The sequence below is a fragment of the Rhinatrema bivittatum genome, chromosome 7, assembly GCF_901001135.1.
Source record: "Rhinatrema bivittatum chromosome 7, aRhiBiv1.1, whole genome shotgun sequence".
NCBI classification, from domain to species: domain Eukaryota; kingdom Metazoa; phylum Chordata; class Amphibia; order Gymnophiona; family Rhinatrematidae; genus Rhinatrema; species Rhinatrema bivittatum.
In genome coordinates, this window is record NC_042621.1 from 84,460,434 (window position 1) to 84,485,606 (window position 25,173).

The following is a 25,173-nucleotide window of genomic DNA, read 5'->3' on the forward strand; positions in this document are numbered from 1 at the left end:
AGTTTTTGGGTACTTGCCAGGTACTTGTGGCCTGGATTGGCCACTGTTGGAAACAGGATGCTGGGCTTGATGGACCCTTGGTCTGACCCAGTATGGCATTTTCTTATGTTCTTATGTGCATTTCTTATAATTTTGTGCTTTAGCTTTCTACTGTTCAGAGCTTGGTTTTTCAGGCTATTTCGGTTTTGTTTGCTTGTTTCTATTTCTAAACTGTAGTCCTTTATTTCTGTATGATGTAAGGGTCGGTCTCTGATCTACGTGTGTGTGTGTATATGTGTCTGAGGTGCAGTGCTGCTGCTAGCGTGTGCTTTATTTCTGTATTATGTAAGGGTGGGTCTCTGATCTACCTGTGTGTGTGTGTGTCTGAGGTGCAGTACTGCTGCTAGCGTGTGCTCTCTCTCTGTAGGGATTTGTAACAGTCTGGCTTATTCTGTTATCTCAGTAAAGGTGGTGTATTAATGTTTAGGGCCTGGTGTAGTCTTTACATTACTTCTTTTTCATAAAGTTGCTGTTATTTGAGTCCTGAGAGTCAATGCTGTTATGACATGGATTGGCAAGGCTCTAGGTGCTTTTTTTTTTTTTTTTTGCAGGGGTTTGTGTCACTTCACAAAATGTTTAGTAGTGGAGCGAGTTTTCTCTCTTTTTTTTTTTTTTGCTACAGTGACTTCAGAATTTGAATACAGTTTTTTTTCATGTTTGATTGTAATATGAACTATTGTAGTTTTGCTCTGCACCTGTTCTCATGATTATTGCTATTTTATTGTAGTTATGATCTCTACCTTTCTGGAAAGAGGATTCGAGAAAGAATACATTGATATTTATTGTATGACAATTTATTGGAACTGATGTTTGTGTGTTCTTTGCTCTTTACCTGATTTTGTTTAATTAATTGCAATAAATATAAAAGTAATACAGATAAGGAATTTATAACATTGGTAAGTGCTTGAAATAGAGTTAAAATGTTTCACTCAAGATGCATAAGGGTGCTGTAGACTACTTAGGAACCCATTGTAAGATGCATGCAAGGCATTATTTATCAATAAGAGTACAACTAAGTAGGGTTCAGACCTGTATGCTTACTGCTCACCCTTACTAATCTTGGGTGCACCAAAAAAAACCTCAGTTCTGGCTATGCCACTGGTAGCGCCCCTCTTCTTGTTTGGAGCTGGGCTGTAATAGCCAGGGTTTTCCTGTTCAATATCAGACCCCTTCTCAAGAGATACCCACAACTGGATCTCTACCCTTGGGAACACAGGACACAGGCTGGGGGAAGAGTTGGAACTTAGGTTCGGTTTCTCTGGGCTTTGGGGATCCTCACATCTAGGATTTTCGTGCCAGGCTGGGACACTTGCTCGTTCAGAGCAGGAAGGGGTAAGCAGCCTCCCACAGAGCAGTATCAGGGACACATACACACAGGACAGTGGGAGATTTCACTTTTATAAATACCCAGTTGGACCACAGATGTGAAGTGGAGCAGTTATCTACATAACTGGACATTTATTTAGTTCTGAAGAATTATGTAAAGTTTATTTTGAACATCTGCACTGTGTCCCGCCTGTTCCTGCGGCACCAGCAATATCAAAGAGCACAGTAACATTACCAGAGGAAAATCCCCCCATCCCCTGGGCCTAGAAAGTTCATCTCTCCCCCAATAGCAAAGACCCCACTCCCTGGGACCCTGAGGCTTGGGGAAGTGGCAGAAGAGTTGGCCTTAGAAACACATCCTTTATGGACCTCAAGATATAGTAAAATGCACGAGAATAAACTGGGGAATCTGAAAATAGGTTATGGGCAAGGCATTAACTACTTTCCCCATGTAATCTGAAAAAGGGTAACCAAACTTTCCTGAACTAGATGAAGCTCCACCTTCAGTTATATGCTCCAGGACTTGGAAGGTGAATGGGACATCTGGATATTTGCATTTCCAGTTGGACAATACAAATTCCAGCTCTCAATACAAGTAGGTGGGTGATATTTCCTTGACAGAATCTGAGGAGAGGCAGCAGGCAAGTAACTCAGTGAGGCTAGGGAGCAGTTAAGGGAAGACAGAGGGCCTTAAATTCATCAATTTTAGCCATGTCACAAAGGCTGAATATGAACAGTCTCAAACTTCTGAGACACCTGTTCTAACAGAAAAACATGAGTAAAAGGTACATATGCTCATTCATAAATCAATACAGCTACCATCTGTAAGAAAGGACCTTTCAGTAGTCTAAACAGGGCTTGCACGCTAATGCCCACATTTTGGGGTAGATTTTCAGACGTATGCGCACTACCCGGGGTACACACATGTATGCCTAATTTTATAACGCATGCGTGCACAGGCGCGGGCAGGTTATAAAATCGGGGGTCAGAGTGCACAATTGTGCACCTTGCACGCGCCGAGCTGCCTTCCCCCATTCTCTCCCCCCCCCCCCCCCCCCCATCCTTCTCTTTTTCCTTTTGTTTTAAAACTTACTTCAGCCGACTGCCGGCACGCGATCCCCGGCACAGCGACAAATGACCTCTGACCCTGCCCCACCCCTTTTTGCAAGCCCCAGGACTTACGTGCGTCGCTGGGCCTTTTGAAAATAGTCCCGGCGTGCGTAACCTTTTGAAAATCCGGCCCTTTGTTTTTAAATTACAAGGATGCAACAATATTTTTCACAAATAGATAATACATTTAGTTGCAAAAAGGATTGTTGCAGCCTTGTAGTTACATTAGTGCAAATCATCTCATCTCTCTATCATCTCTTCTCACCAATTATTTATGGAGTAAAATGTAACACAATGTGTATAGAAGTTTCCGATTATATTGAGCACATCGGTTGAATCAATTTGTTCAATATAATATGTCCTCCCATGAACTTCAAATACAACTGGCAATCACACGCATTATCAAATTGTCAAACAAAACACTGGCACATTTCAACAAATGGAAAAGGATACGCTCTGCCATAGATCTGATAGCTTCATCCTTCACAGGTGCTGAATTTGGGCAACATTCATGAAACACCTTCTGTAGATCATAGAATGAGTAAAAGCATTCAGGTAGCAGGAAATTCTGTTTAAAAAGAGCAAGAAGAAAGTGTTTATAATACAGAAGAGAAACTTAATGTCCAGTGGGAACACAGAAGCTAAGATATAAAGATGTAGAGACCATCCATGTCCCATAATTTAACACCACTAACCATATGCTTTGTTGTACTCTTCCGTGAGCAGTAAGAAAAAATGAGAGCGTTGCTTCCACGCCACTATCCCTGGGGAACCTTTATCTGCACATTTGATTAAGGATGAAAGGGGACCCCTTTCCCCGCACCCATGGATGGAGAGCAGTCGTCTCCATGCAATGGAAAGATTAATTTTATTGAATTTTTAGCTCAGCTTCATACTTTACCCCCCCCCCCCCCCCCCGAGTACTGTCACCTTCAAATTTTACAGCCTGTAATACCTCATTAGCATAAAATATCTAATGGCCAAAAAGATTAATTTGGAAGAATGTAGCCCAATTTACAACCCTTACATTTACAAGATATTGACAATCATGGATGAAGAATCAATTCTACCAAAAAGGAAAAAAAAAAAAGTCAATTGTCTTCTCCATGTGTACATCAGAACCTCATCTTTGCCCCTTTATATCTGTATGTGAAACTTGAGCAAATACAGGCCCAGCATACATATCTTTAGCACTAAGTAACCAAGAGGTACCCAGATTCTGCACCAAACTGAACAGGTCCACAAGGAATGGGAATAAGAAAACTAAGCTCCTTACACAAGGGGGTGGACAAACTGGAGCAACTTTCCAATTTCTGCATTTACCATTCTGCTTGTTTTAAATTTCAAATCCGCTTTATAAAGCAACCTTTCCGCATCAATAAAACTATAATACTATTGAGTCTCATAGTAATAGTACAGATTTCCTTGACAGGAGATTTCAGTGGGATTTCTGACTTGTTTCTAACCAAGATTTGAATCAGTCTTCTTTAATTACTAAGAAAAAAAAAAAGTACCAAACATGAAACATGTCAATTAAAAAGCTGCATAGCACGGGGGGTCTGCTACCACCTATGCAACCGGGATAGTGAAACAATAATCAGGCCAATGCAGTAAAGTGCACCCAGGCTAAGCGCACCCTTAGCCCCCATTTGGCTGTGCATTTGATGCGTTATTTTTACCCCTTATACAGTAAGGGGTAATAGCGCGTGGAAAACGCACTGCCAACCACCTGAAACTAATAGCGCCCGCAACATGCAAATGTTGATGGGACTATTAGTTATTCCTGCGCGATTCAGAAAGTAAAATGTGCAGCCAAGCCATACATTTTACTCTCAGAAATTAACGCCAGTAAAATTGAGTGTCGGCTGTCAAACCCGCTGACAGACGCCGCCTCCTTTTACCGCGGGCTCTCATGTGCATATTTTTTTTTCTCTGAATCGCGCACCCAGGAGAGTGGGCGGTCGCCGGCTCTCCCGCGGGTTTTTCTGTTATCGGCCCGTATGTTAGTTAGGAGAGATCAGACAAGCTATTAAAGTATGAAAACACAACAACGGGAGACTTCAATTATCCTAACATTGCCATCCCGGCATGACTAATATTACGTTTCTGGACACCGCAAATAACTGTTTCATGGAGCAAACTGTCTTAATCCCTGCTCCCTTCTTGGTTCTATTTTACACCTCACTGGAATGCAGGATTAGGTATAAAGAATTAGTGGTGGTGGAGCTGCTTGGAATCAATAATCATAATGAAGTCAAATTTGAGATATTCATTGGAACCAAAAAAAATCAACCTGCCACAATATGTAACTTTAAAAGGGAGGCTGTTTTGAGAAAACTAGTTAGAAGAAAACTAAAAGTAGTTACAATGGTTAAAAAAGTGTACATGAGGCATCGAGGCTATTTTAAAACATTTTGGAAGTCCAGACATTTCAGAAATTAAAGGTCAAAAGAAAAAAATACACACACAGAAAAAGAAAAACCACACACAAGCACATACCAGCATGGCTAAATTATGCTGTAGAAGAGGCTATCAATGACAAAACATGTATCCTTTACAAATGGAAAGCAGAAAGGCACATAAGCACTCACAAAATAACACTATTAAAGCAGGATAAGAGAGAATTTGAGGAGACCTAACTTTAAGTACATTAAAAACAAAGCCTGCGAAAGAATCAGTTGGGCTATTAGATGATCGGGGATGGTGGGGTAAAAGTGACACTTAGGGAGGAGAAGGCCTTTGCAAAAAAAAAAAAAAAAAAAGTTTAATGAATTCTTAGCTTCAGTCTTTACAGAGGAAGTCAGGCAAATATCCACACCTGAACCCAGGTGCGGCTCAATGCAACCTACTGCCTGAAGCGAGGAATGAGATGGTGCCCCCCAGCACCCAAAAAGCATGCACTCAGAAAAAGATCTTCAAGGCCAAGAAATAACATGAAATATCCTTACTGGATGGGAATGTCCTGAGATATGGGTTGAAAACCCTGCTCTAGAGCACCAATACACTTTGTATTAGGAAGTGCAAATTAGAAAACACAGCAAGTTGCATGATTATCAATCCCAGGTATTTGAATAGAAAAAGTCACTGTCAAAACAAGTGAACACACAATCATTTTGACAGAGAATTTTGCTCTTGAAATAGTATTGTATTTCACCCTGCCTGCCCCCAAATTCTTATTCCCATACCCCTCTCAACCAGCGCCAGTTCACTACTCTACCCCTTGAATCCCTCTCCCTCTCCCCCTGCCCTGAACCCTCCTTCCCATCCCATCAACAAAAGTGCACAGCTGCATCTATTGCCCTCCCCCCGGTCAAAATATCCGCAATGTTTTGCCTTCAAGCAGGGCAACTCAGGATAAATCCTGGTGGCAGCACTCTCAGTGGGCTGGGGCTCTAGGGCAAATGGTGCACCCACCATCCCCCATTGATCTGTTCCTCAGGAGGGTGGAGGCCAAAACGTAAGTAGTCAGGTAGGTGGAGGAGCTCCCCTAGAGGGACATGGATTAGCGGTGCTGGGCTCACTCTCTCTCTCCCTCTGACCTCTGCACATTCTCCAGTCCCTTCCCTAATACTCCAGTGCCATCTTGGAAATGCATTTCTATATTCAGAGAATTATATTTCTCTGAATATATATATATTTTCATTTTCTATCAGTCATATATCCCAGGATCACACATCGCCAGCAGAACTGAGCCAAAAAATAATCTCCAGCACAAATTTCAAATTCTGTCTAAATAACCAAGAAGTAGAAACCTCTGATACACAGGCAGACACAGGCAGTCACTCCCACACACGCGCAGGCAGTCACTCCCATTCGTGCAGGTGATTTTCATGGGAACAATTATATGAATATTTTTGAAGTACGGAGCCTTCCCCCCAATCCCACTCCCAGGAATGCTTCCTCTCGCTGCAGGAGAAACTGGGGGAAATGTCTTTTAAAATTACTCTTACAGCCTCTTTCGAACATCTGTACTTCAAACTTTTACAAACCCAGTTTAAAAATTGCAGACCACCACTACGTGGAAACATTTTAAGGGGCTTTGGTTCTCTGACTTTCCATATAGTGCCCTAATTGATCTGCCATGCATGAAAGTTTCTTTATCGCGTAACCCCCCCCCGTATAAATCACAAAGGTCACATCCCTCCCTAGGACTCGAGCACCACCAAAGATTCAGACTATAAGGGTGAGGACACAACAAACAAACAGTCATACAATCTCTTTGGAAACTCCCCAGCAGAGAAGATACCTGTGTGCACAATAACTATATTCTCATAGACTTGTCCATTTACAAACAATCAATCTCAGTTATAGAGAGGGCCTTACCCTTAAATTAAACAAAAAAATCCCACTAGACTGCCATACTAGTGATTTTTATTCTGGTCGGCGTAACCAAAAACCAGCGACCAATGGCAACCATAAAAAGTAATCAATTTCCTCAGCAGCTAATCAACCCCAAGCTTCAGTGACATTTGTGTCATATCTGCTCCCAACTTTATTCCAATCCCACTTGTACTAACCTGTTTAGAAAAAGCATTCAGTGACAAAATGTACAGCTCTCGAGCACGCGTTCCCCCACCTCACCTGACCTCCAAAACATAAACCTGTCCCAGCCAAAACAGGAGAAGGCGGCTCACATTACAGCTCTAAAGAATAAACATGATCAACGGACCTGCTCATAAATTTCAGACTCTGCCATCATCCCCAGCGTATGGCACTTGACAGAAGCAGAATATCCCCTGCCCCACTCCGACAGACTGCCAAGCTCGGCCACACATCACACTTGTGGGTGTCACCTACAGAGCAGGCATCGTCACACCCGGGGCCAGGGGGCGCCCATGAGCTGTCAATGGCGGCTCCAGCTGGGCGTGACGTCATCGCTTCGTCTTGCTATAAACTGCACCACACATCCCCCCAGGGACGGACGCTGTAATCGTGCTGTGTCAGGGAGGCGCGACTGCAGCGATCCCAGCTCCCCCATCCAACACTGTGTGGCAAAACAGCAGGGCCTCAGCTACTGACACAGACCACTTTGGATTTTCAAAGAGAAACTGGACCGAGCCAAGCGTAGGGAGAAGGGAACTGGGCCGGGACAACCAGGGGCGGAGAAGGGGGGGGGGGGCACGGATGGGAAGAGAAGCCAAGCTGGGTTTGGTGTGAAAGCGGCAGGCTCGCACATATCCAGAGCCAGGGCCTCACCTTCTTCAGCTCCTGCTCCACTTTGAGCAAGGCGGCCATGGCGTGGGGGGGGGGGGGGGGGGGGGGAGTACAGCAGGCTGCCTGTGAGGAGGGGCCCAGTACACACACACGTACACGGTCACTTCCTGGCCGCGTGCCGGGCCAGGAAGTGACACGGGCGCTGCCGCCTCTGAGCCCCGAATCAGGTACAGCCAGAGTGCGATTTCTGCCACCCGCGGGAATAGGAACCCGCGGCAGCCTTGCAGCTCCGACCCTCCTCTGTACAGCCACGGGGACAGGATCCCGCAAGTACCATCCCCACCATGACATCATCGTAACATTCCTGGGTGGCTGGGCCATGGCTATTCCCTGTGCGCCACAGTGACAGCGAGAGGCTCATGCCACTGAGATGAGGCAGACACTGCGGGGACATGTTTTACTGCCTCATTATAGAACTGCCCCTGCCTGAACCTTTTTTTTTTTCCCCCTAGGTAATGACTTGGAGGAACAGATTCAAGTCAGTGTGAATCCAGAAGAAATGCTAAAACAAACTGACAAATAGTAGGAAATCACTGGGATCTGATATTATTTATCCCAGAGTTTTAAAGGAACTCAAATATGAAACGACAGAACTACTACTGGCAATCTGTAGTCTATCAATCATTCACATCTGCCTGAGGACTGGAGGGTAGTAAATGTAACACAAATTATCAAAGGGGTCCAGAGATGATCTGAGCAACTAAAGACTGTGAAGCCAGATGTTGGTCAGACTAAAGGTCCCTCAAGTCCAGTATCTTGTTTTCAACAGTGACCAATCAAGGTCACAAGTATCTGGCAGGATCCTAAAATGGCGACAGATTCCATGCTGATCATCTTAGGGATAGGTAGATTTCCCCAAGACCACCTTAATAGTTTATGGACTTTTCTTCCAGGAACTTGTCAAAATCTTTTTTAAACCCAGTTACACTAACAGCTTTCACCACTTGCTCAGGCAATGAATTCCAATGTTTAATTATGTATTTTGTAAAACACTATTTTCTCCAAATTGTCTTAAATATTTCAACTGGTAACTTCATTGAACATTCTAGTCTTTGTACTTTTGAAAGCATGAACCACCAATCCGCTTTTACCATCTCACTCCACTTATTTATCGACCTCTATCCTATCTCCCCTCAGCCGTCTCTTCTACAAACAGAAGAGCCCTAACCTCTTTAGCCTTCCCTCATAGGGGACTCTTTCCATCCTTCTCTGTACCTTTTCTAATTCTGCTCTATTTGGAAATGCAATGACCAGAACTGAACACAATACTCAAGGTGTGGTCACACCATGGAGCGATACAGAGACATTATGATATTCTCTTTTATTCTACATTTGTTTCCTAATTCCTAGCATTCGATTTGCTTTCTTGGTAAAACTGTGGATTAATTAAGGACAAAATTATTTATTTATTTATTTGATTGATTTTTCTATACCGGAAGTTCCTGTATAATATACATATCACTCCGGTTTACAAGGAAATAACTAACTATCGCCTAGATGGCGGTTTACATTGAACAGATAGAACAATTAAAAATTATTGTCCTTGCTTGTTTACACTTTCAAAGAATTCCAATAAGTTACTAAGCCATGATTTACCTTTCCTAAATCCATGCTGTCTCTTTCCCATATGGACAGTGATTTTGTTCTTAATTATTCTACAATTTTACCAAGAAAGTAAATAAAATGCTAGGAATCATTAGGAAAGTAATGGAGAATAAAACAGAGAAATTATATATATATGTTTTATTGTCTATAATGATGGGTTCTACATTAGGAATAACCACCCGAAAGGATTTAAGTGTCTTAACTCTATATTTAAAGTTATCAGCTCATTGTGCATGACAAAAAATAAATGCAAATGAATTGCTCGGAATTATTCAGAAAGGAATGGAGAACAAAACAGATTATAATGCATCATAGATAAAATGGAATGATCACACCTTGAGTATTGTGTGTGATTCTGTCACCCCATCTTAAAAAGATAGAATGGTGTATGGCCCTCTCGATATCTGACATGAGTACCTAGACAGTCAGCTATTCCCCAGCTGCAGATATCAGATAAACTCAGTTCTTGGGTACCAAAAACGTTTGTTTGAATGAAGAAGAACTCAATACTCAAGAGTAGATGAGAAGGTCCCATGAGTAGTTACCCAGACTGAAGAGATCAATACTACTGTAATAAGTTTTTGCTGAAAGCCGACTAACTGTAGGTTAATAGTAAATAAGTTGAAAACATGAAGCTTCTCAGATCTCAAAAATAGGATGAGAATGAGCTGTTAGCCTGCCTAGAGCCTTTTTCCAATTGAAAGCCTTTGCAGGAAGTAAACTGTCCCAGACATTACTAATGTGATAGAATAGGAAAAGGAGAAAGGCAAAGAGAAAAAGTAAAATTTGAATGTTTCTGAATAGGAAGTTCGGAAACATTAAACAGCAACTAGCAATAACCAATCAAGGCCACAAAAACCCTGCAGAGTATCTAAGCTGTGCAATATCACAACATAAAAACATATACCGGTACCTACACTTTGCAGACAGAACATTCCCTGCTTCATTCATATCTGATACTAGGGATGTGAATCGTTTTAGGACGATTAAAATTATTGTCCGATAATTTTAATATCGTCTTAAACCGTTATGGAACACAATAAAATAGAGATTCTAACGATTTATCGTTATAAATCGTTAGAATCGTGAGCCGGCACACTAAAACCCCCTAAAACCCACCCCCGACCCTTTAAATTAAATCCCCCACCCTCCCGAACCCCCCCTAAATGACTTAAATAACCTGCGGGTCCAGCGGCGGTCCGGAACGGCAGCGGTCCGGAACGGGCTCCTGCTCCTGAATCTTGTTGTCTTCAGCCGGCGCCATTTTCCAAAATGGCGCCGAAAAATGGCAGCGGCCATAGACGAACACGATTGGACGGCAGGAGGTCCTTCCGGACCCCCGCTGGACTTTTGGCAAGTCTCGTGGGGGTCAGGAGGCCCCCCCACAAGCTGGCCAAAAGTTCCTGGAGGTCCAGCGGGGGTCAGGGAGCGATTTCCCGCCGCGAATCGTTTTCGTACGGAAAATGGCGCCGGCAGATCGACTGCAGGAGGTCGTTCAGCGAGGGTTCCGGCGCCTCGCTGAACAACCTCCTGCAGTCGATCTCCTGCCGGCGCCATTTTCCGTACGAAAACGATTCGCGGCGGGAAATCGCTCCCTGACCCCCGCTGGACCTCCAGGAACTTTTGGCCAGCTTGTGGGGGGCCTCCTGACCCCCACGAGACTTGCCAAAAGTCCAGCGGGGGTCCGGAAGGACCTCCTGCCGTCCAATCGTGTTCGTCTATGGCCGCCGCCATTTTTTCGGCGCCATTTTGGAAAATGGCGCCGGCTGAAGACAACAAGATTCAGGAGCAGGAGCCCGTTCCGGACCGCCGCTGGACCCGCAGGTTATTTAAGTCATTTGGGGGGGGTTCGGGAGGGTGGGGGATTTAATTTAAAGGGTCGGGGGTGGGTTTTAGGGGGTTTTAATGTGCCGGTTTTGCGATTTTTCGATTTTTCACGATTTTTCACGATATTTTACCCCCCCAAACGGCAACAATACGATTCCCTCCCCCTCCCAGCCGAAATCGATCGTTAAGACGATCGAGGACACGATTCACATCCCTATCTGATACCACTATTATAAGATCAATAATATAATCGGGCTTGTGTGTCCATCAGTGCTCGCGGAAGTTCCGCAGCCCGCCGATAGAAGGCGCTATAATGGCTCAAACAAGCCATACAGCAGCCATGTGACAACACCAGCTACAACAGGGACAAAGGAGAGCGGCCATCGCGGGACATGCAGAAGATAGCAGAGGAGATCCTGGCATGCCGCGAATGGAACGCGTCCCGCGGCACATGCTCCATTTGCGGAGAGGAAGAAGGCCCAGCACGCCATTTGCAGCAAAAAGGGAAGGCCCCCGTGTGCTGCGATTGGCGCGCTTGGGCCTTCATCTTCGCCGCGGAGTATGCGCCGCATGCCTGGGTCTCCGCTATTTTCTGCTCAAGGCGAAAATGGAAGGCCCCACCCGTGTGCCACGAACGGCGCACCGGGCCTTCATCTTCGCTGTGAACAGTGCGGGTCCTGCAGCATGCTGGTGAGAGAGCAGGGGGGATGCTTGAGTATAGGTGAGAGCGAGCGCGAGAGAGAGAGCGAGCGCAAGAGAGAGACTATTTGAGGGGAGGGGGATGCCGGTGAGAGAATATCTGTGTGAGAGAGGAGAGGGGCTGTGGGGGAGTGCGAGAGACAGCTTGGTTGGTAAGAGAGGGAGTGTGCGGGATGCTTGAGTGTGGGTTTCAGAGAGGGAACCTATATGAGGGGATGTGTGTGTGGGGGGGGGGGGGGGGGAGGAGGGACACTTACAGTGAATTTCTAGGAAAATTCTGCTCTAAACAAGAGCAGATGTGCCAATAAAAAGGCTCGCTGCCCGGGCGTAGAACGGGTAGAGTTGCTAGTATCACATATCAAAGAAATATCAAAAATATGCAATGGTCCATAATGTTCAAGTATTTTCATGAGACATAAGAAGCACTGTCTAAGTGACTGGTCTAATGAATATCTTTACCATTTTGGTTTCAGTCTTACAGACCTGGTTTGCTAGATGCCATTTGTAACAGCTCTGCAGAGTTGTGAGGTATTCACATTTCCAGCAACTCCAGAAGGTGTTGGCAAGACTTTGAACCTCTCGCCATTGTCTCTCAAACATTATTGGTGATAAGTGGCACTGGATTCGTACCAGTTTTTTGGCTAAGAAGTGTGGCAGGAATCAAGACGACTCAGGATCAATAGAAATCAAGACTGATAGCAGAGACTCCATTTAGGAGCATTAAGACTTCATGGTTCAGGAGAGTGGGTCCAGTCTCAAACAGCATAAAGAACAGAATGCAGAGTGTCTCCAATCATATGTTCCCAGACTCCACTCATATGCAAAGAATGAGAGGAACTGAATATCTCAGTTTGACTATTGTTTGACAGATACTTGTTAACAGAAGAAATGTTAAACTCAGAGTTGATTCTCAACTTTCTGCAGGCTCCAAAGTTGGTTCCACAATTGGAATGGAGCTGTTTGGCAGGTCCTCTGATGGAGAAGCACCTGTGGATAGTATTTATGAAGCTGGAGGTATCCAAGGACTCAATGACTTCAATGTGAACAGTACAAACGCTCAAATGAACATTACAGTGCATCAATTGCTGTTTGCTAGTCCTCATTCATTTGGAGTTGAGAAACTATGGTGCAAATACATCCAACCCTACATAAGTTAAGGGTGGCTCCATGCTGAGCCAGTCTGTTTGCAGATCAGCCATCTTCTGTTCTTGCTGTTAGCCTTGTAATTTGTGGGGGTTTAATGCACACATGAAAGACTGCAGTGATGCATCATTTAGCACAGATGATCCAGATGCCTGTGGATCCAACTGTGCCTTTTATGAGCTGTTGGCCTTGCTGATTGACCTGCTCATGGCAATGTCAACATGCAGAATAGCAATGTTAGAAACCCCTTGATTGTTCCAGGCCAACCTTTCATAGATGTCCAAGTTTCACCTGATTCAGCTGAACACCAACTGTCTAGGCCTTTCATCAATGAAAAGGTTCAACTTCCAAAAAGGGCTATCTTTAGGAATGTTTTCTCTTGGTGATTCACTACATTTCTTTAGTGTAAACCTCTTGCAGAGCATAATGCAGGATGAACATTCTCTGAATGAGAAAGTTTAACTATGCATGGCATCATGCTGAGATGCCAGTGGTAACAAGCTTTTGATGTACTGTCCAGAATCTTCTGAAAAGAGACCACAATGTAGATTAGTTGAGATGTGCCATAACTTGTCTCTACACTGGCCACTCTGAAAAGTGATCAAGCACGCATGCTCGTTTTTTGTCTTTAGGAATGTTAGTGACAAGTGTGGTTTCCTGTGGATGGATCATGCATCCAATCCAGAATTCACAAACTCTAAAGGAGGAGTTTTTCAGCTCGGAATCCATTGCTGCTCTTTGTAAGGAACTCAGGTCCAGTCAGCCATGGCTGCATCAGGTGAGCTACCAAGACAGATTTTGTGGAGTAATCCACTGGCTTTGGTTGTGTTGACTTCTTGTTGTACTTGACTGTTGCTTACATATATATAGAACCTTCTGGTTTGGTTGTATATGTAACTACTTTGCTGTAGAACTTGACATGTCTGGCTGCTTCACTTAGTATCAGCTGCACTCTCTCTACTGCCAATACTGCTCCCCATAATTCAAGCTGTGGTATGACGTAGTTAGGCTGGAGGTGTTAATTTAGACTTACCAATGATAAATCCTGTGTGGGATTTGCCTTCTGTCATCTTCATATAGGCCATGGTGGCTATCGCCTTTACAGAACCATTTGAAATGAGTCAAAGTTCTTCATAATGAGCTACAGTGAGAGATATAGAGGTATACAAATGTGGAGTCTAGAGCTGCGAGATCATGCAGGGAATCCTTCCGCATTTCCCATTCTCTTTCTTCTCTGGAGGCATTAAGGTAATCCACTTTTTTCTCTGATGAACTTTCTCTTAAAGACCTCCCTTGTATGGTGATTGGAGCTGCAAATTCAAGTGGATAATCCATTTGTTTTTTTTACACTATAGATAGAAGCTCATCACATGAGGAACCTCATCACATGAGGCTTGGAGCATGAATGTCTCTTTCAGGTCCAAATTTAGTCCAAGACTTCACTGGACTAATGGCATGTCAACTTTGAAATCTAAGTTTTTGAGGCCTGTTATATAGTCTTCTAAAGTGAATACTTTCATTATCTTAACACGGACATCACCTATTATCGCCCATCCTAAGTTGAGGTGATGAGCACAGGGGTCATTGCATGGACCATAGCACAGCTGATGAATATTGTAGAGTTGCAGGACATCTCTACCAAGGAGGAGTAGGATTTGAGCATCAGGATCCAAAGGCAGGAGTATTTAATTATAGGCCTTAGATGGGGATGATGCCATAATTCTTCTGGCGTAGGAATTTCTTTCCTATTATTCAGTAACGTTGCATTCTATAAGCATGGCAAGTGGTGATCTGATGCTGCCACCTTTGGCTTATATCACAAATCCCTTTGCTCTTCTCCCTATTGTCTCTACCTCTCCCAAATATATGTTTTGAGCATGTATGGGTAGTCTTCTTGTTAAACAAATCTTAAGAACTCTGACTTTGCCAGGAACCCATTGCTTACATCCTTACTGACCTCAGGTTGTTCCTTGGAGTTTGCTGTAGCTAAAGATTGCAATGTTTTTGAGGGAGATTTCAAATACCACTATCTAATGCACTGTTCTTCCTGGTATGCTTCAACATGGGGGTAGCAGCATCTGGGTGGAGGGCTGTGACATGTCTGTCACTGTTATACTCCGCACACTTAATGATGGTCTTACAGTGTTTAGAGAAATGGCTTTAAGAGCAGCATCTGTTACAGACTCTTTCAACAAGTTTTTACATGCTAAGAGTTTTCCCCCTAAAGTGGAGAAGTAACGGGCTATAAACCAGGGAAAACAGATTTCTAATCCTACTGCTGGTACTTGTGACCTTGGGCAAGTCACTTTACCTTCTGTTCCCTCAGGTACAAATATATTGTAAGCCCTCTAGAGATAGGGAAAACCTATGGTGGCTGAATGAAATCCACTTTGAAGTGCTGAAAATCGGAATATAAATAAAACAAACAAGAGACATGAAATAAATCCACAGCATTTCTTTAAAGGATAGGGTTTCTTGTACACAGGGCATTGCCTGTGAGTCCATGAATAGAGCAGGGGGTACAGATGCAGTGGGTGGCACCTCCAGCTTGTGCTCAGATATGGGTTTTTTTTTTCATGTAATTTTCCATCTCAAGGGTGGTTTGTGCTGCTCAAATATGAAGCGTCATTTGATGCCCCAAACTTGGGATCATTTTTTGCCACTGCTTGGTTCTGGATGAACCAGGAGAAGATTGAATGAAGGAAAAGCAATATTCTTCTCTACTTTATATCTTGAGCATAGGGAAGCCCATTTTTTCTGCAGGAAGTATGGCAGCTTTTGGACAACTGAATTCACTCCATGAGCAGTGCAGAAAACGGAGGCCTGGGAGATATACATTAGCTTTGGCCACTTCCAGTTCTAGAAGCAAATTTCCAAGTTCTTGTAGCTTATGGGTATCAGATTTTTGGACAGTTCTCAATTCTTTTGGAGGAGAGCACGTTCAACAGATTCTCCACATCATTAGACCTGCTAAGAGATTTTCTATGTGCAGTGACCTTAACCTCTTCACAAGTTCAGATGACTCACTCCCCAGCCATGTTGTGATAAAGGGGATGGAACAGCTCCCCTATGAGGAAAGGCTGAAGAGGTTAGGGCTGTTCAGCTTGGAAAAGAAACTGCTGAAATGTGAATCTGTTATTTATTCTTCTTCAGATAATAGAAGGACTAGAGGGCACTCCATTAAATTGGCAAGTAGCACATTTAAAACAAGTCAGAGAAACATTTCCACACACTCGATGCACAATTAAGCTCTGGAATTTATTGCTGGAAGATGAGTTTAGGTTATATAATATAGCTGGGTTTAAAAAAAGGTTTGGATAAGTTCCTGGAGGAGAAGTCCATAAACTGCTATTAATCAAGTTGACATTAGGGTTAGCCACTGCTATTACTGGCATTAGTAGGATGGGATTTATCTAATGTTTGGGAACTTGCCAGATACTTGTTCCCTGGATTGGCCACTGTTGGAAACAGGATGCTGGGCTTGATGGACTCTTGGTCTGACCCAGTATGGCATGTTCTTATATTCAGATCTTTGACCTTGCTTTTCAATGTAGATCTCCATGCTCTGTAATTCTTGTCAAACTTTGAAAGCCTTGTGCCGATGAGCTCTCAGTTCATCAGCACAAGATGGGACCTGTTTGACACTTCAGATTCCTGATGATAGGGTGCCTGTGGGAAGCTGTTGTGTGACGTGTCGTTAGATGTCTTTCCCACTTTGACGGTTCTAGGCACGGAAGTGGAGTGAGATTGATCACATGCACTTGGTTTTGTGGTGGATGTGGTATATATTTCTTGCTGATGAGACACTCAGCCAGGTCTTGAGCCCAATTCATATAGTAGGATGGGGTGCAGGCTTGACGTAGAGTGTCTCTCTGCACATACCGTACATACCTGGATCATGAGCTGCTTGTAGTGCATCCATAAGTTCTTGAGCATGCAAATCATTGTGGTGGCAATTTAGCATCCATGGTGAGTGTGAACTGAGTTGATCTCTTAGATGCAGAGTCTACTTCATATACAGGCTGCATCGTCTCGGCATCTGTTTTCTCTCCTGGCTGCAAATGAAAGAGTGGGTGCTAGGACAGTTTCTGGTATGCTGAAGAAAATCCTCTGAGGGAATCTGATCAATCTGGATAGCCCTGCTTTCCTGTCCTGCAGCAGCTTCAAAGCTCTTAGCTTGGGCTTCTACAGCTACAGCTTTCCTCTCTCGATGTAGCATTTGTAGTTCAGCATCTAAGTCAGCTTTCCTGTGTGCAGCTGCTGCTGTGGCGATAATGTGACTTTGCTCTTCTGCCTCCAACTCAGCTTTTCTTATGTGTATCAGCTTTGCTAGCCACAGCAGCTGCTGTTTTACATTCTTCTTCTTCGGGCTCTGGCTAGCTTCATAGCAGCTCTTGTTTACTAAAGGAAGCAGGTGCTCATGCAGCTTCTGCATGTGCCCACTTGCTGTGCACAGGGTTTGAGCAGATTCATTTCAGTGACCTTGAAGAGCTTCTGGAAATGCTGGAGTACTGAGAAGCACTTTCTTTTAAACTCTAATTTCTCTGTTGTGCAATAGTATCTTGCAGTAGATTCTCATGTTCTAGATCCTGTAAGTCATTTTCGACAAAACGTTTTCGGTATTGGTTCTTGTTACGAGTGCAAGATATGACTGGATTCGATAACACTTACAGCTGTACTGGAGATAACATGACTTGCTGAATTCCCTCTGTACCTGTGGTGCTAGCAAGCTTGTGTCTAGGAAACTCCAATTCTTATTTATTTATTTATTTAAATGATTTATATACCGGAGGTTCCTGTATAGTATACATATCACCCCGGTTTACAAAGAACAGTAACTATCGCTAAAAAATATAGCGGTTTACATAGAACATAGAACATAATAAAAGAAGTTTTTACATTGAACAAATCTAAGTAAGCAAAGTTTTTACATTGAATAAATTAATAACTTTTTAACTTATCACATTCTATTAATTTTATTTAGGTAACCAAGCTTTTTAGATTCATAAAGGCTTTGGCTGTTAAAACACACTCTCTCTTACTGGCAATGGTTCCTGGGAGTGCAGTCTCATTTGTATTTTTACAGACTACAGGGCTCTTTAAATCTTGTATTCTGCCATTCTGAAATAGTGAACTCTGACCAAATCAGATTACAACTGAGCAGCCTAGCATGGCTTTCAGGCTAATGATATTGTGGGGAGGGAGCTAGCTGCAGATTTGAAAAACTTTGCTTCAGAGCTGTCTTGACACAGCTGAATGAAAATGTAAAAACAATTGGGAAAGTTTTTTTTTTGTTTCTTTTGTTTTTACACTCAATGTACATTCAAGCAATGAAATTCATTGCCAAGGATGTGGTCAAGGCCACTAGCATAGCTGGGTTTAAACGTAAATATAAATAGTTATTAACCACCAATGGATATAGGGAGTGAGCAGCAAGAAGCAATCTATGTTTAGGGCTTGGCCACGGTGAGACAGGATGCTGGGCTCTAGGGACCTCTGATCTTAAGTCTTTCCTCTTGTCCATTCTCGAGCCTCAAGAAGTAGCACCGTCTTTCTCCGAAAATAAGACAGGTCTTAGATTCCGAAAAAATGATTAGGGCTTATTTTCAGGGGATGCCTTGTCTTCATTCACCAATTCTCACTGTGGGAAATTTCGATTTCCCACGGTTTGGGACCATTTTATTTTGTCTGTCCCCCTGAAAAGAAACCTGAAACTCGGGGGAGGTTGTATAACAAAAACAAACCCACCCCAACCCTTCAAATTTAGTTCATCACAACCCCCCCACCCTCCCGACCCCCCCAAGAATTACCGAAAGTCCCAGGGGGGGGGGGGGGGAGGGAGGAGACAGGGATTGTTAAAACAAAAAAAAACCCCAAAACCCCAAACCTACCACAACCCTTCAAATTTAATTCATTGCAACCCTCTCGATCCCCCCCAAAAATTTGCCGAAATTCCCTGTTGGTCCAGCAGGGGTCCTGGGAGTGATCTCCTACTCTCGAGCCGTCGGCTACCAGTAATCAAAATGGCGCTGATGGCCCTTACCATGTGACAGGCTATCAGTGCCATTGGCCGGCATCTGTCACATGGTAAGGGCCATCAGCCCCATTTTGATTACTGGTAGCCGACGGCCCGAGAGTAGGAGATCGCTCCCGGGACACCCGCTGGAGCACCAGGGAATTTTGGCAAGTTTTTTTTTTTTTTTTTGTTGGGGGGGGGGGGGGGGTCCGGAGGGTTGCAATGAATTAAATTTGAAGGGTTGTGGTGGGTTTTTTGTTTTCTTTTTTTTTTTAAACCCCGTCTGCACGCCCCCCCCCCCAGGGACTTTCGGTATGTCTTGGATAGGGGTTGGGCAAGTCTTGATTTGCAACCGCACGTCCACCTATACCTAGGGCTTATTATCGGGGAAACACGGTAGTAGCATTTGTTTTCAGCAAGTTTTGTTCAATGTGAAAATTTAGAATGAAACAAACATGATGGGAAAAAGATAGGTTGTATGCTATCTAGTCTGCCCATCCCACAGTCTTTACCAGTCCTTCAGAGATCCCCTGTGCTTGTCCCACGCTTTTCTTGAATTCAGATACTGTTATTGTCTATACCACCTCCACTGGGAGGCTTAGTCCAAGCATCCACCACCCTTTCCATCATGGAATAATTTTCTTAGAATATTTCTGAGTACCCCTTTCATCCTCATCCCATGCCCTCTTGTTTCAGAGCTTCCTTTGCTCTGAGAGGCCCTCTTCCTGTGCATTGATACCTTGAAGGTATTTCAACATCTCTATATCTCTGCAATGAAAACATCTGTTTGGGACATAGGCTCATTACTACTGATAATTGCTGACCCATATAAATTCTTTTGCAAGCTATTCAAAACAGGTTTGATCATTACATTGTTATTTTTAACTCTGTGTTGTACCTTTTTGGATGCTTCAGGATGCAAAACCTGCCGAAGGAGAAGTGGCCCATCAGTGCAAAGTGTGTAAGTATTGTTTTCCAGTGCCTTCAGATCATTTGCAACCAGTTCATTAAACTATAGAAAAAAAGAAAACCAGTCAGAAAAAAACAAAGTCATCCTTGCAAAAATTTCCTCTTGCAGTTATCAGAATACATTAAAAAAAAAAAAAAAAAAAAAAAAAAAGTCAAACCAAAGTTGTAAGGAGTACCTTTTCTGTGGAATAAGTTAATATAAAAAAATCTTGGCTCTGAGCAGTGATCCAGATCCTTAGTTGTAGAATTTTTAGCTACAATCTGACAGTTGACGTTTGTTCTTTTACTATTTTGCTTTTTCTTTTGTTCTATCTTTGAAGGTCTTAGTTTTATACTATTTTGAACTAGTGTACTTATACGTTATTATAATTAGAAATGCATTATTTTGTCATTGATAGATTTAATAACTATTATATCAAGCCCAGTATCTGTTTCCAACAGTGACCGATCCGGGCTACAAGTACCTGGCAAATACCCAAACACTAAGTAGATCCCATGCTACTGATGCCAGTAATAGTGGCTATTCCCTAAGTAAACTTGAGTAATAGCAGTTAATGGACTTCTTCTCCAAGAACTTATGCAAACTTTTTTTTAAACACAACTATACTAACTGCACTAACCACATCCTCTGGCAACAAATTCCAGAGCTTAATTGTGCATTGAGTGAAAAAGAATTTTCTCCGATTAGTTTTAAATGCCTCTGTATCGCTCCATGGTGAGACCGCACCTTGAGTATTGTGTACAATTTTATTTATTAAATCTTTTTCTATCCCGTCGTTAAGGTGGGCACTGTCACAACGGTTTACAGTAAGGCACAAAAGTAATGCTATTAAAATCAGTTTACACAGGTGCCATAAGGTTCGGTAACATAGTTTTTAGTTAATGCTAATTGATAAATGAGTGTGATCACTATCATGTCCAGGTCAATTCTATAGCAGTTTTGAGTCTAGGACTCATTCTATAGATGTAACTTATCCTTAGTGATGAATTCAGTTAAAATGTACACCCTTAGTGATTACTGTTTGTGTGGGTGTTTCGTATCTTGCTCTTCCCTGTTTTGAACCTTGCAGTTCCCTGGATTCTATTCTCCCTTCTCTTTTTGAAAGGCTTGTTTAAATAGCCAAGTTTTTAGATTTTTTCTAAATGTTTTGTTTTCTCTTTGTAGTCTTAATTCCAAGGGCATGGAGTTCCATAGTATGGGACCTGATAAGGATAATGCCCTCTCTCTTACCTGGGTTAGTCTTGCTGTTTTGACTGATGGAATAGTTAGAAGTGCTTTGTTGGCTGATCTTAGATTTCTGTTGGGGATGTGTATGCGGAGGGCTGTGTTAAGCCAGTCTGCGTTTTCGTTGTGTATTAATTTGTGTATGGTGCATAGTGTTTTGTACTGTATTCTTTGTTCAATGGGAAGCCAGTGCAACTCAGCCAGTGTTTCTGTAATGTGGTCACCGCATCTCAAAAAAGAAATAGTTGCACTGGAGAAGGTACTGATAAAGGTGACCAAAATGATAAAGGGGATGGAACAACTCCACTATGAGGAAAGTTAAACAGTTTAGGGCTGTTCAGCTTGGAGAAGAGATGGATGAAGGGGGATATGATAGAGATCTTAAAAATCATGACACATCTAGAATGGGTAGAAGTGAACTGGTTATTTACTCTTTCAGATACTAGGACTAGGGGGCATTCCACTCTCTAAATCAGAGAAAAGTTTTCACTCAACGCACAATAAAGCTCTGGAATCTGTTGCCAGAGGATATGGTTAGTGCAGCTGGGTTTAAAAAGAGGTTTGGATATGTTCTTGGAGAAGTCCATTAACTGCTATTAATAAAGTAGTCTTAGGGAATAGCCACTGCTATTACTAGCATCAGTAGCATGGGATCTTCTTAGTGTTTGGTTACTTGCCAGGTACTTGTAGCCTGGATTGGCCACTGTTGGAAGCAGGATGCTGGGCTTGATGGACCCTTGGTCAGACCCAGTATGGCAATTTCTTAAGTTCTTATTTTTGAACTTTTTTATACTGACATTCATGTAAAAATACATATCACATCGGTTTACAATGAAACAACTTACTGGAGAAAAGCATTACATAGAACAGGGGTTACATTGAACTGGGATCCAGGAAATTAAATGCAAACTGCTAACATATAATTTAAATAATGTACAAGCATTAAATGGAACCGAAATGACACCACCTTCTGTGATGAACTCAGAGTTACTTAAGTGGTAGGAGGAGGATTAGGATCTAGTGTGCGAGGGGGAGGGGAATTTATTATGGTACATTAGCAAAAAAAAAAAAAAGAGATTACAATAGGTGAGGAAGAACTAGTAAGGTTAACAAGAGGATTACCATAGGAGATTAAGAGACTGCCGGTTCTCTAATAAGATGACCAGCTTTCGCTAGGGATGGGGGTAGGGGTCACGAGAAGGAAAGTTAGGGTTGAAGATTACACCGGACGGTGATAAAGCATCTGGTGAATGTGAGCTAGTGAGTGGGAGAGCCTGCCAGAAGGAGATAGGCCCTAACCAGAGTCGATACAAGCGTCCTGTCCTGTCATGGGTGTGAGAACGATCATCCATTAGGGAAAAGCTTGTCTGAATAGCCAGGTTTTAAGCTTTTTCTTTTTGAAGGTCAGCACCGATGGCTTTTAGATTGTTTAGTGAATGGAATATCTTTGAGAATGTGAAGCTCATGATAGCTTTTATTTTACACAATACTGGAGGAAGTGTATTTCTGTTTCTCTGGTATTGGATGCCATGCAGATTCTGGCTTCTTAGCGTTTCTAGTTCAGTTTTTGAATGAAGGTTCATAGTGCCAGGATCCCCACACTGGTTCCGATTGAGCTAGAAACCCATGGGAGCAGTTCTTATGCCATGCAGGTTCAGACCAAAGGTCCATTAAGCCTAGCATCCTATGACAGTGGCCAATACCAAAAAGTAGATCCAATTCCTTGATGCTAATGTAGTAGTGACAGGATTTTCCAGTCAAAATCCTTTTGTTAGTGTCAGCAGCTGACAAAATAGTAAAGACTCTGCATTATTGCTTACAAATATGGTAGAAACTGCTTAAGGCAAATGAACCAAAGATGACACAGCTTGGCATTGCTACATATAGGTTTGTTTTTTCTAAGATTCCTAGGAATAGCATTAGCTGGCCATTGTATCATGTGAGGTACCCCATGTGCGACACATGCCTTAATGAATATTAATTTTAAGAGACCTAGATAGCGAGTGTTGATTTGTTAAAATGCTTTATCATTTCCTAGTGGACGAGGTGAATAAGATGCCTAATGTTCTGATAGGTATATAAGACTGATCACTTTACTATTGCTCCTCATTTTGATTTGACATTTATAGTCTGGCTTACCTGATTAAATAAAGAAGCAGGCTTGCAACCTGTTTCTGGTGGGGTTTTGTTTTGTACAAATTCAGGCAGTGTAACAGAGTGAGGGGTTTGAGGCTTTTCCAGGAATTGCTCAAGGGGGATTTATTCCCAGTTTTTCAGGAAAGTCCTCTAATTCTCTATCACAAATGGTGGGTCTCCAAGTGACCTGGTTAAACTATTTATGGACTTTTCTTCCAGGAACTTGCCTAAACCCTTTTTAAACCCAGCTATGCTAGTTGCATTGATCATAGTCTCCAGCAACAAATTCTGGCAATGCTTCTGTGTGGAGTTGAAAAAAATATTGATTTTAAATCTGCTGTTAGCTTTAAGGAGGAGTGTCCCCCTATTCCTAATGTTATGTGAAAGGGTAAATAGCTATTCCCTATTGAACTGTTCCATTCCACTCATGGGTTTGTCAACCTCTATCATATCTTCCCTCAATCATCTCTGATCCAAGCTGAAGAGCTCTAACCTGTTTAGCCTCTCTTTATAAGAGCTGTTTTAGCCTCTTAACCATTTTTTGTGCCCTTCTCTGTATTTTCTGAAAGGTTCAGACACACCCTTTTTGAGAGAGTACCAGAATTGCATATAATACTCCAGGTACAGCTGCACCATTGATCTATAGAGGGGCATAGAACAGATCAATTCCTAGCATTCTGTTTGCTATTTTGCCTGCCACTGCACACTTAGCTGAGGATTTCAATGTACTGTCCACAATGAGTCCAAGATCTTTTTCCTGCAACTAAAATTAGGGAAAAATAACCCTATGTGCATCACTTTGCACTTATATTAAATTTCATCTGCCATTTAATTGTGAAGTTCACCAGTCTCTCAAAGTCCTTCTGTAGGTTCCTCAATCTGCCTGTGTTTTTAACTACAGTGAATATTCTAGTGTGTTCTGCAAATTTAATCATTTGACTAGATTCACCTTTCTAGATCATTAATGAATAAGCTGCACACCACTGCTCCCAGTATATTTATTTTTTTAAGCAATTTATAGCCCACTGATCCAATCTCATATCCTTATACTCCACTATTCACTTTTCTCCACTGGGAAAGCTAATTATTTCGCCCAAATATTTAACCTGTCATTAATCCACAGTGAGACATCTCCTGTCCCTTGACTTTTTAGTTTTCTGGAGAAGTCTCATGCAGAACTTTATTAAACACCTTCTGGAAATCAAAATAAACTATCTATTGGCTCTCCTTTATTCATGTGTTTAACATGCTCACAGAATTCTGAGGCTAGCAAGGCATGTTTCCTAAATCGATGCCGACTCGTCCTCATTAAGCAAGAGGGAAGAAAAGGTGCACAGGAAGCGCTACAACCAGAAACAAAAACTGGAAAACTTTGCACACAAATGCTTGTAATCAGAGCAAAGTCCCAAATCTACAGGCAGACTTGGATGTTAGTACAGAGGGCCTGCTCATCTAGTCTCATGGCCATCCCAGTATATAATCTGTTAAGGATAGAAAGGAGAGAAAAAGAAGAGGAATCAGACAATATCCTTCCTAATAACAAATGCAGGGGCATTGGGAAAGGAGGCATCACTGCGGGCAGTCTTTATTTAAAAAAAATAAATAAAAAGATGGTGGGCACTTCCAATTACAGGACTCAATCAGAAAAAAATAACTGGACAGAGAACTAGCCAGAGACATTCAAAAAGTAGGAAGGAAAAAAAAAAAAAGTGTTGCTTGTTGGAAAGTTAGACTGGAATATCCCTGCCGCAGAATCCGTTAGTCGTCTTTAGAGAGATTCTGCTCCAACAATGGCGAAGGAATCCATGATGAGAGGAGCGATACTGGACCTAGTGCTTAAATGGAGATATCCCTAATGTCCAGA

The 25,173-nt window shown here is 42.6% G+C and overlaps 1 protein-coding gene across 3 annotated transcripts in view; it reads right to left on the reverse strand.

Moving 5' to 3' along the window:
* The window catches only part of ESRP2 (epithelial splicing regulatory protein 2), a 226,843-nt gene that overhangs the window by 129,129 nt on the left and 72,541 nt on the right, over nucleotides 1–25,173 (reverse strand). For all 3 annotated transcript variants that reach the window (XM_029608595.1, XM_029608594.1, XM_029608596.1), the window contains exons 4-5: nucleotides 19,878–19,991; nucleotides 2,929–3,043 (exon numbers count right to left, since the gene is read on the reverse strand). In XM_029608595.1, coding sequence (XP_029464455.1) covers nucleotides 2,929–3,043; nucleotides 19,878–19,991 — 229 coding nt within the window. The remainder of the gene's footprint in view (nucleotides 1–2,928; nucleotides 3,044–19,877; nucleotides 19,992–25,173) is intronic.